Genomic DNA, 12961 nt, shown 5'->3' with positions numbered 1-12961 from the left:
AACTGGATGCCTCCACCCTCAGTAAATCATTACTGTAATAGTAACTGGGATGCCTCCATCTTCAAAGCGCAAATCATCACTGTAGTAGTAACTGGGTTGCCTCCACCCCAGCAAATCATTACTGTAGTAGTAACTGGGATGCCTCCACCACCCTCAAGCAAATCATTAGTGTAGTAGTAACTGGGATGCCTCCATCCTCAGCAAATCATTACTGTAGTAGTAACTGGGATGCCTCCACCCCCAGCAAATCATTACTGTAGTAGTAACTGGGATGCCTCCACCCTCAGTAAATCATTACTGTAATAGTAACTGGGATGCCTCCATCTTCAGCAAATCATCACTGTAGTAGTAACTGGGATGCCTCCACCCCTCAGCAAATCATTACTGTAGTAGTAACTGGGATGCCTCCACCCCCAGCAAGCAAATCATTACTGTAGTAGTAACTGGGATGCCTCCACCCCCAGCAAATCATTACTGTAGTAGTAACTGGGATGCCTCCACCCCAGCAAATCATTACTGTAGCAGTAACTGGGATGCCTCCACCCTCAGCAAATCATTACTGTAGTAGTAACTGGGATGCCCCTCACCGCCAAGCAAATCTATACTGTAGTAGTAACTGGGATGCCTCCACCCCCAGCAAATCATTACTGTAGTAGTAACTGGGATGCCTCCACTTACTGAGCAAATCATTACTGTAATAGTAACTGGGATGCCTCCATCTTCAGCAAATCATCACTGTAGTAGTAATTGGGATGCCTCCACCCTCAGTAAATCATTACTGTAATAGTAACTGGGATGCCTCCATCTTCAGCAAATCATTACTGTAATAGTAACTGGGATGCCTCCACCCTCAGCAAATCATCATTAGTGTAGTAGTAACTGGGATGCCTCCACCCCAGCAAATCATCACTGTAGTAGTAATTGGGATGCCTCCACCCTCAGTAAATCATTACTGTAGTAGTAACTGGGATGCCTCCACCCTCAGCAAAATCATTACTGTAGCAGTAACTGGGATGCCTCCACCATCAAAGCAAATCATTGTAGTAGTAACTGGGATGCCTCCACCCTCAGCAAATCATTACTGTAGTAGTAACTGGGATGCCTCCACCCTCAGCAAATCATTACTGTAGTAGTAACTGGGATGCCTCCACCCTCAGCAAATCATTACTGTAGTAGTAACTGGGATGCCTCCACCCCCAGCAAATCATTACTGTAGTAGTAACTGGGATGCCTCCACCCCTCAGTAAATCATTACTGTTGGTAGTAGTAACTGGGATGCCTCCACCCCCAGCAAATCATTACTGTAGTAGTAACTGGGATGCCTCCACCCTCAGTAAATCATTACTGTAGTAGTAACTGGGATGCCTCCACCCTCAGCAAATCATTACTGTAGCAGTGACTGGGATGCCTCCATCCTTAGCAGATCATTACTGTAGTAGTAACTGATGCCTTCACCCCTCAGCAAATCATTACTGTAGTAGTAACTGGGATGCCTCCACCCCCAGCAAATCATTACTGTAGTAGTAACTGGGATGCCTCCACAGCAAAAAATAACTTAGTTTCCGTTTTGCGGAAACCTAACGGATACTGGGTAATGTAGGTTTCCGCTAGGTTTCAGTATCCGGAAACAGACAATGCGAGTTTCCGCATAGTTTACAAAACTGAAACTAACAAATCTAGGTTTCCGTCAAGTTTCTACAACTGAAACTATCATTATGCGTTTCCATTTAGTTTCAGTTCGCTGAAACATTCAAAGAGAAAATGACTTTGTTTCCGCTATTGCGGAAACCTATTGAATACTGGGTAATGTAGGTTTCCGCTAGGTTTCTGTTGGTTTCAGCTTAGATGAAATGGCAAACTTATAATTAGCTTTGTGCTGTTCCATTGGGGGACTATATTTACTTACTGTTACATTTGCAAGATAATTTCTGTTTACAGAATCCAGCTAGGGTCAATGCAGGAAGCAAAAGTACTGTTCGTGCCGTAGTCCCTAGTATGTTGATCAACCTTCAGGTGTTGGCAATCTATAGCTCATTTTTATACTGTACCGGTAAAGTGTTTATGGTTACATGCCAGTTTTTTAGTGTACATTTGTGATAGATTAGTTATTTTACTGTCCTTCGAAGACAGGTAAGTATATAAGTTTGTTTTATTTCATGTACACATTTACAAATTTAGAGTTACGACTTTCATAGTCACGATATGGCTACCGATGTAACTATGCAACTCACTCACTACCATTCTGCATAACTTGTGAATGTACCATTTTATTACATTGTACGCGAAAAACAACAAACACAGTGACACATGCACTGTTATGATTCATCTGTTTCATTATTGTGAATAGCTCACATTTCAACAGTACTCAACAATGTGTATGTATGTATGTATGTATGTGTGTGTGTGTGTGTGTGTGTGTGTGTGTGTATGTATGTATGTATGTATGTATGTATGTATGTATGTATGTATGTATGTATGTATGTATGTATGTATGTATGTATGTATGTATGTATGTATGCATATGTATCAAAGGAACATATACATGAAGTGTACATTTGAAGCTGTCTCAATGTAACTTAACATATACACACTAACAATCTCACATAGTAAAGACTTGGCAACTTGCTTACAACCATGAAGCTTCTGTTGCACTCACACTGAGCAGCCAACAATCCTCTGATGTGGTACATATGACGCAGAGCCTTGAGTTGAGCCTGAGTTTTGCCACAGAGAAAGGGGAAATATAACCAAACCAAGTTGATTACAACAAGGCTTGAACCAGTCCATAACCGCAAACAGATGGTGTATGCTCTACTTAAGATTTGTCGGTGAATATGAAGAGTCCTGGTTGATGTCTGGCACAACATCGTTGCCATCCTTATCATCCCACACAGACTCTTCATCATCCTGCAAATACAATACATACAATGCTTAGTAAAACTGCAAAAACAGCCAAAGTAACACATTTATACATATTCATAAACATGCACAGTGGTACATCTGATCACAATGAAATTATATAATTAGAACGACTAATTTGTATATGTAACCAAAATATTTTTTCACAATCACAAAGGAAAGATATGTAGTATACATGTATATTGTATCTTCCATTTGACATGTCACTTATTTTATTGATCGGTACCAGAAAATAGTAGCCAACCCAGTATTCTGAAGCAAATTGTTGTAATATTTATTACTGTTACTGTACTCATATTCAAGGTAACATCTACTACCAAATCGCCAATTGAAATCGAAGCATAGGTAAAACGGTACATACATATTTTAAATAGATACGAATTATGTTTAAACACTGAATGTAACACCTAATTATATATGTGATCTTATTCAAATTGAAATGACCAACTCAACTGAGAAAAGCATACAAAACCTAACATTTCCCATGAATGAAAAATCGTGGGTATTTCTTAGTTTTATCAACCCTCTAAGGAAACATTCCCAGCAATATAGTAACATAAAATATTATTTTTTTTATGTGACCTTTAATTTAATTTAAAAACTGTAAAATGTGTAACACAACTTATTCACTTTCAGTTACAGTTACATATCTGGTATACAATAATTACACTCTTGCTTGACAACGGTATAAGAATCCATACCGAAACGTCGCATCATATATAATAAAGAAGTTGTTATCCATAAACTCTCTTACTTTCTTATTTGTCACCAACTTCTAAATGCCAATCAAACAAATTACAATAATTAAATATATTCATTATTGTTATATGATGGATAGCAATGGGACAGATCAAACTGAAGTCGTTAAATGAAACCTATGAAGTGAAGTATTTTGGACGACTAACCTGATGAGAAACTGCCGTCCATTCCAGACGATTCCTTGTTTCCTTGAAAACAAACGACTGGTAGTGCGGACAGAAAACTGGGTCTTTTTCTTGGAACTTAAAAACATATCAACATATCTTAACTCATGAAAGTGTAATCCCATATATAACATATGTTAAACTTATGGTTACACTGGAATCCACGCACTGTTACATTTTGAGTGATTATATTTTTCACAAAGATAAAGAAATTTATTCTATATGTATCTATTTAGTGTTTACTTGTTTTTGACTAAATGCTGATGAATAAAAATATTGTTTTAAGATTTCCTTTAATGAAATTAGGAGCATGGTATGGTGTAACTATAAATGATTACCAAGCCAAGCCTCTTGTCAATCTCCAACAAGTCAGTGGATCCACAATACGTATCTGTAAATCAAATAATTGAAACAATGATTCTTTTAGAAATGTTATACGTGACTTGTGTCAATGCATTGTAAGGCTAAGGGTTTTAATAATTGATTACATAAATTATTACACAAAGCTATGAGTGTAAAGTATATGTTATAATTGTTTTAATGGTAATAAAATGATAAAAAAGATGTACTGGTATAATTGGATAAATACCGCCATATAGCTGGAATATTGCCGAGTGCGGCGTAATACTTAACTCGCTCACTTAGATATATTGAGCTGACATCACATATAATTAGATAAGTAAACTTATAATACAGGGAATGGTATACGTAGATCTAGGTGTAGAACTGAAAAGAATGAACATAATATAAGCATGTCTAATACACGTGCATGTTTTGAGCTCAATAGGTAAATTACTTACACGATGAAGTTTTACGTCCAGCAGAACGTATATTGCCTACTCCTGACAGGGTTTTGAAAAATCACCTATTTGACACTAACACAATCTCTCATGAGTAGGACTCATGAAGCTCGATGAGGACTTTTAATGTAACGTGAATATGTTTTCAGATTTATTCACTTCTCTAGGCCTACATGTTGATGCTTGACACTGAGGAGGAGCAATTAGTGCCCATAATGCGATGAGAAGACCCTTAAGCCCATACAAGCCCACTGTTGGGTACTCACATTCAATCTGCTCATTTCCACCTTTCACGGTCCCCTTTGATGTCGGCAATGTAAACAAATAAAACAATGGCGACCGGATCACGTCCACGCGAGACTACCTAAATCATTATAAAAACACACAGCTGACATTTTATGTGTATAGTGTATGTTTATTTTGTTTGTATAACGCGGAAAGATATTGTCAAACTGTAATGTTAGATTTAGATTAAAAAACAACAACAAAGTGTTTTTCCCGTGAGCCTTTGCGAGTCGCGATTTTCAAAGCCGCCTCAGTTACCCTCAAAGCACTGAAAGAGAGAATTCGCTACCTTGAAAAGAAAGATGGAAATGGCAGCGAAAAACTCGCAGTACCACGACCCTGTCAGGTAAGACCAATTTGTTTTGTTGTCAAATAACGTTTTATGAATTATTTACTTTACGTACAGAAAATCCGGATTGGTAAACAAGTTAATCTATCGAATTACAGCCAGTGGTATTCGCCACTGTGCATTATTCGACTTACATGTTAATTTGGTGCAGCTAGAAATATGTCTTGAATTTATTTGATATTCGTTTGATATTGTTTATATTTTGCACATGGGTTCTGAATCATCTCAGCTTCAAAGACATAATTTCCGTTTTATTTTCAATTCAATGTGTGTCATGGTTATGACAATTTTTAACATGGCGGTCTATGGGGAAAGAATACGCAATGTTGTATATATGTTGCTCATGTAACTACAATGCGGAAAATTATGTATCTGTGACCAAGATTATTTCCTAACAGCCTTCATAATTTGAGAACCAAATACATGTATGGAAAACTGAATTAATGAAAATTACATAGCTACACTAAAATAGCATGCAAGTCTATGAGAATTTTGCCGACTGACGTATATCTAAGTCCCCTGACTGTATAAACAGTTGTGCACGAACTATTTTCAAAGGTTGGTGAAGTAAAATAAGTGTCTATCTAAAATATACTACAATTTTGAAAAATATAGCAAATAGATTGTATATTAATTGATTTGTTTTTATTCATTTAGGCTGTTGTGAGGAAACGTGTCACGACCACTCCTGGAAGAAAAGATCACCCTCTCTAACTGAAGGTATGTGTTTATGGTACTAAGAAACATAGATGTAATTTCACTTTGAATATTTTATTATTATGCTTTCCTAGATACATTTTCTCACCAAATGAACCATACCAAGTTACATTTGCAAAATGGATTTGAATAACCGGTAACTTAATCATGATTTCAAATTGGACCAAATAAACTTCACACCTGTGTGAAATGGCAGTAAAACCTGACCCCTTGATTTTACAATGCCGTAATTACTCCAAGTTATGTCACAGGTGATAACTGAACTTCATTCATCAGGATGTTTATGTCAGGCCGTTCACTTACTCATTGCATAACCTTAAAGTGATAAATCTGTAGTTTGCTTGTTGGTATAAATGTCGCTGCAATTGTTTGGGGGTTTGTTAAACCTCAAATGAATGAATGGAGAAATGCAAAGAAAAGTAACGTGTTATTGTTTTTTTTCAGCTGATGATGAGTCTGCAGACTGTATAACGAATGACCAAGGATGGTCAGCTGAAACATGTGTGAAGGTAATTTTGACCTATCTGTAGTGACTTTCATTATAAGTAGTAAATAATTTCCAATTAATAGAGTAGAGACAAGGTTTATGGATGTCAACTCCTTTATTATGTGAAAACATGTTTCAGAGTGAATGCTTACCCCTTCGTCAGGTGTAAGCATTCACTCCGAAACACTGTGTTTTCACATAATAAAGACCTTGACATCCGAAATATTCGTGTCTTGTATTATTCACTTCTAAATACACCTCAAAGACGTAATGGTGTAAACATACAGTCACTACAGTCACATCAACCGCAACATCACGGCGGTGGTTTTACACCGCTTTTTAGCAATACAACGTTGATGAAAAATCTATTACTAGTTACCATTATTACTACATAGAAAATGCAATAAATGTTCAGATATTATATATAACATATTACTACCTCTGGTCTGGGAACCATGTAACTTCAGAGCAAAGTTTGTATAGATTCTGTGTCCTCTTTAGAAAATAAGATATTACATTCGGTCAATGAAGTGATGAATTGCATAATTTGAGTTTTGAGAAAACTAGTGCAAAGTGTGATTGTTCAATTTAGTTCTCTTTATTCAAACTTACTTGTGGATTACTCATTTTAAATCATCCTTGGCATTGTAAGTTTCTTGTTGATTGATGTTTGTGTAATTCATCAAAATAACCTAGTAATTCGTTATTACCTGCCATTTTCAGAAACTTGTACAACGCCTAAACAGACTTGCATCTATTGATTGGCCAGATAGACGATAGAAAAAGGTAGCGGCAACACTCACCATAGACATGACATCACCAGTCGTGAGTGACGAAGATGACGTCAATTAGTTGCATTCCGTCCCCTTTGTCTGTGAGTCCAGCAAGCTTATGGCATACACGACACTGGACTTGGAAAGAATCTACACCTCCACTGCTCTCGTCAAGGCCAACAGGAGGACGAGGATGAGGCATCCAACCAAAGTAACAGAGGGATCTCCGCCTAGGGATGCCCCTTACAGGGCCCACTGACCAGCTCTTGCAATTTAATTGAATTTATTTTCAATTTCATAATGTAATTTTTATTTTATTTTTGTATTGTAAGCTGTATGTTGTGTTATTGTATATCATAGTGGATGTCTGGCGATAGTTGTGACATAGAGTGTGTGGCTGAATGCCAAGGCGTGCAAATAAATGTCCGATGCAGCTATGTTTTATTACTGTGTTAAGTTGTATGTTATTGTTATTTTTCATCATTAGCATGATTTTAGAAATAAATTTCGTATCTAACATGCTATTTCAAGATAATAAGTGAATGAAAGTTTAACTGATGAAAAATTACAACTTTGTTATAAATGATATATGGTTTCTAAAACTGGATTGAGTTATGCCAATATGTTTTGCCCTGTTCTTTAGTGCTATATTACTAGTTATATGTATGATCTTTATTTGCCTTAAATGCTAATCCATACCATGTTGAGAAAATAAAACTATGAATCTTATTATATATTCTGTTTTTCTTTTAGTAAATGTCATGATAATAACAAATTGCTTATATTGTTTTTAACAAGAGTTTATGATATAAATAAAGAAGAATGTTTACATTTAGCTCTTTGAAACGCATATGAAAACCTGTGAACCTGAAATTGAAACCGGTAACTGAAACTATGTGGAAACCTTGTCGGATTGTTGGTAACTTAAACTATGCGGAAACTATATCAGATTGTTGGTAACTGAAACTATGCGGAAACCTCTTGGAGTCTTAATAACTGAAACCTTGCGGAAACCTGATGGATTCAAAGTTAACTGAAACTCAACAGAAACTTCTTGGAGTGTGGGTAACGGATACCTTGCGGAAACCTGTTGGAGTGTGGGTAACGGAAACCTTGCGGAAACCCTTAGAAAGTGGGTAATTGTAAGTTTCCGTTATTGCGGAAACTCAATGTTAAAGAACGGAAACTCACTGGATTCTAGGTGGAAACTTAAGTTTCAGTCCACTTTCTACCAGGTTTCCGCATTGCGGAAACCGAGTTATTTTTGCTGTGTAGTTATCTCCCTTTGCATAGTCTAGCAAATGATGGAAGTAGTTTACGAACCAACTGAGTGAGTGAGTGAGTTTAGATTTACGCCGCACTCAGCAATAGTCCCGCTATATGGCGGCGGTCTGTAAATAATCTAGCTAAGATGCATAGCGTTCACTAACATGAGCGTTCATGTCAGTGAACGCTATGTATCTTATCTATAAATAATCGAGTCTGGCCAGACAATACAGTGATCAAATAGCATGAGCATCGATCTGCATTTGGGAACCGATGACATGTGTCAACCAGTCAAGTCAGCCCGAACCACCCGATCCCGTAAGTTCAATATTCTAACCCGGTCCTTCAAGGGTAGTTTTCCAAACCAAGTGTAAACGTGGAGAAAAACATAGAGCAAAATATTAGGAGTAGTTAGCACCTTGGCTTCAGGTGCAAGTGTGTGTGAACGCTGGGTATCAGGCATAATATAATAATAATAAATGCATATTTATAGTGCGCCTATTCCACATCCTGGGGCATGCCCAAAAGCGTTATGTACAGATAATTTACACGAGAGTATTTACAGCCGAGACTGAGAACAGGTTTTAAGTCTGAACTTCAAAAATGTCAATTGTGTCAGAGCTTTTAATATGTGCCTGAACCTCGTCAATCAGAATAAACAAAGCCGTGAGGAGGCTATATATATAACGTATGGAGAATCTGTCAGTGGTCACCCTGGGAGCCGTTCCACTAACCGATCTTAGCCCTATGCCATTCGTAAACCCCTAAAATCCCAATCTTAGCGTGACGTTACGATCGGCATACCGTTCCACTAACCAATCTTACCTAAGTCAATCGTAAAGTTAAGATTCAAAGTCTAAGTTGCTCATGACCAACTTAGGATAGCTAAAATCAATCGTAGAGAAACCAAAATGGTGGCTTTCCTATTCTATGTGAAAAATAAGTGCGAGCATTTCATCGTGAGCGTCCCCTAAAGTCCCCCATGAAATGAATTTGTATATTTCTGTGATGTAAACAAACACTGCACTGAAGCCTTACAAATGTCAGGACAGTCTGACCACTGTCGTCATGGGAACACAACCGAGCGAGTCGGTGTAACACATTTGTACAACAATATTGCAAAGTCATGGTTAAGAATAGGGACAGCCGTGAAGTGAACAATGTTCTGAAGCAAAAAGATACAAATATGCTTAATTTCACTGCGCATATTTGGTGGGGGATTCTAAAGGCAAGCCGCGTGTGATTCAAGATTAAATTACATTTTTGACGTCATTCCATTGTCTGCTCGCTCCATTACTTTTCAGGAATGGAGCGATGTGTACCAGCTTCAAATTAAAGACTTCATTTTGTCATTTTGACATATAACTTTGATAACAGAAATATTCCCAATACTTTGAATGTAATTTAAGTAGTGTAATATCCTCGTAACTTTCCATTCCTTAAAAACAATGTGCCTCTCGCACGAAAGAGTCTCGATCTAAGCTTGGATCGGATCGTAAGATCGGGACCGGCTACGATGGGCCTAAGATCGGTTAGTGGAACGGCTGTAACTTTTAGCTAAGACGATTGTAAAATTGGCGTAACTTGCTAAGATTGATCTGAGTTAAGATCGGTTAGTGGAACGGCACCCAGGACTCCAGGGCCTAGATTTTCGAAGCTCTCTTAGCGCTAAGATAGTCGTAACTTAATGTTAATGTATGGCACTTACGACTATCTTAGCGCTAAGAGAGCTTCGAAAATCTAGGCCCAGGACTACTCACCAGTGGGGCACGTCGTCATATGAGCGAAACATTCTCAAGCACGACGTTAAACCCAATTTCACCTCACCTCACTTTACCTTTGGGAGGTAGGGTAGTCTAATGGTTAAAGCGTTCCCTCGTCACCTGAAGACTCGGGTTCGATTCCCCTGTCAAGGATACAATGTGTGGAGTCTGTTGTCCCCCGCCTTGATATTGCTGGAATACTGCCAAAAGCGACGTAAAACTACACTCACTCACTCATTCACTCACTCACCAGTCCCTTCGTACAAGGAGATGACATTCGCCCCGTAGGCCATGGCCATATTCAGGAGGATGGAGACGCCCAGCTTCTCGGGGCGAGACATAGTTTCGTAGCGAGATTGGAGGAAGAAGTAGGGGAAGTAGGTGAAGAAGAAGAGGATCCCTGCAATAGCTGCACCCACGTTGGCTGAAATCATATGCCTATGTTTTAGGACTGCATAGGATTACCGGTATATCGCAATGTGCATTTCAGACGATACGCGTTGCAATACTTATCTGCGAACACATGGAGTTTTTGTGAATACCTTTATAGTTTAAATTAAAATCTACACAGACTTTCATTCATTTCAATGTTTTCCTTCGTTATTCAATGACAAAAATAGAAAATAGAATCCCTAACTAGGCAACCCAATTTTGAGATTGCTGTTATCAGAACCATAACATGTATGTTTAGGGACTTATAATGTAGAAAAAAAGATTGACATGCACAATTAGTTTCACTCACTGTCAAACACTTAAGATCCCTATATATCGCAATACGGATACCTGAATCGCAATAATTGCAATACAATATATATTTACAATACACAGCCCTAGCATGCATTACACGAATATTTTTCAAATAACTATGTGTTTTATTCACTCGTTGTGTTACTGAATGTGTATGTTGTTCTAAGCCGCACACAGCTTATTTCAATGTTCCATTAAAAATGCGAATGATGAGAGATGCCTCCCTCATTAAATCAGTTACCAAGGCTGCAACGGACTTTTACTGTACAAAACATGTTGATTAAATTCAGTATTTAAGTGAGGCAATCGCATAGTTGTCAAAAACACGTGTAAAATGTAACCGAGGAAATTGTTGATACCAGTTAAGTACATATTGACTACATAAACCTCGATTGAATAAATATTTTTGGAAAATGATTTCATTTAAAAAGTATTCTGTATAAGTCTTTCTGCTATGTTCATGCCTCGTATAATAGATTGCTTATGTAGTCTATTGTTTAATATAACGTGGTATTGTTTTATATGAGTTATGTCCCCTTCTTACCTTTCTGTGCGAACACACTGATCATAAAACAGAATGAAACGACACACACGCCGTAGCACAGGAGAAACACGAAGAGCAGAGAGGGGTCACTTTCGGCTAAGACCGGACCGTTCGCGCTGATGCTAATGCCGCATAGCAGTGTGTAGACCGCCATCACCAGCACGATGTAGATGAAGACCGTCAGAAACCAAGACATCCAATGTGCAGCGGCACTCAGCCCATCAACTTCATGGACTCCTAATGACAAGACAAGGCGTGTTTGTTTCTGAGAGTGTGAAGACTTTATCGTTTTGTTTGTTGAAAGACATACTCAACAAGGTTACTGCCGTTGATGACGATCTCAAATTAATCGAATCTGGACCTTGCCAACAGGGTAGTAGGTTACGCAACTAATCGAGTCCTCGTCACATTGAAAAACACCTATTTCTCACCTTTATCATCTCGCATTCAGTGTGCTGTGACGGGTGGAATTATTGGGCCCTGCTGAACAAAATGTTCTTCTTTGCTAAGACCAGGATACTAGGACCTGTTTCACAAAGCTATAGTAGCGCTAAGACCTCCTATACTGTAACATGGACTTACGACAGTCGTAGTGCTACGATAGCTTTCTGAATTGGGGCCCAGTTAGAAATCGTTACTTTCGTGGGATCACTGGGATCGTTTTGATGAACTGACCTACTAAATACACTAAACGCCAAAAGAAACGTTACCCTTCTACCTTTATGAATTACTGAAAAACTATCAAAGATATGTGAGAAGGTATTAGTTTACAAGATAGCTTAACAATACACCTTTATGCAAATCACGAAAAGAATTCTCAAAAGCATTCATATTTAGGTGAAATGCATCTTTTTGAGAAGAGTTAAATTGTCCTATATTCGTCCATGCCGAAATAAAACCAATAACAGTGATTTAAAGTCCAAAGGAACGGTTGAAATAAAATTCTCTTTTGGAACAAAGTTAAACCATTTAAAGGCACCATTTCCAACTATTTACACAAGAAACAACTGTTGTAGAGTGTGTAAAATTGTAAAATAATCATTGCTATGATTTCAGTCTTTAAAACATTTTCTGCTAATTTGCATTTGTGAAAACAAGTAAAACGTGTCTTTGATATTGTGAAAAAAATGTTTAGGAACATCTAAAATTATCTTTGTTTACATTTTGCTTGCAAAGTAACATTTTTCCATTTTTGTTTACACATAGCAATATCAACTGCCAAAACGCAGCAATATTCAAGCATTATTTGCATCTATTTCACATGTAGAATGATTCTGTAAGGTATGAAGAGAGCCTAGAATACATGATATGATACACAAGTACGAGAAAGATGCCCCGATTAACTGCTGAAGAGAGAGAGAAAAGAGCCACTGGGATGGTGCAGATGG

The 12961-nt window shown here is 37.8% G+C and overlaps 1 protein-coding gene across 1 annotated transcript; it reads right to left on the bottom strand.

The window, feature by feature from the left end:
• Positions 1 to 10532: 10532 nt before the first annotated feature.
• LOC124256295 (phospholipid-transporting ATPase ABCA3-like) lies at positions 10533 to 12020 on the bottom strand (the record flags this gene model as incomplete). The annotated part of the gene is made up of 3 exons (XM_046690271.1): positions 12005 to 12020; positions 11574 to 11810; positions 10533 to 10706 (listed from the first exon to the last, which is right to left on the bottom strand). Coding segments are annotated over exons 1-3 (427 nt in total), but the record flags the coding sequence as incomplete, so codon positions are not given.
• Positions 12021 to 12961: the final 941 nt, after the last annotated feature.

Source organism: Haliotis rubra, unplaced genomic scaffold (assembly GCF_003918875.1).
Source record: "Haliotis rubra isolate DU_JTF1 unplaced genomic scaffold, ASM391887v1 Scf623, whole genome shotgun sequence".
In the NCBI taxonomy this organism is placed as follows: domain Eukaryota; kingdom Metazoa; phylum Mollusca; class Gastropoda; order Lepetellida; family Haliotidae; genus Haliotis; species Haliotis rubra.
The sequence above is the reverse complement of the archived record's forward strand: the minus strand, read 5'-3'. Positions and strand labels throughout refer to the sequence as shown.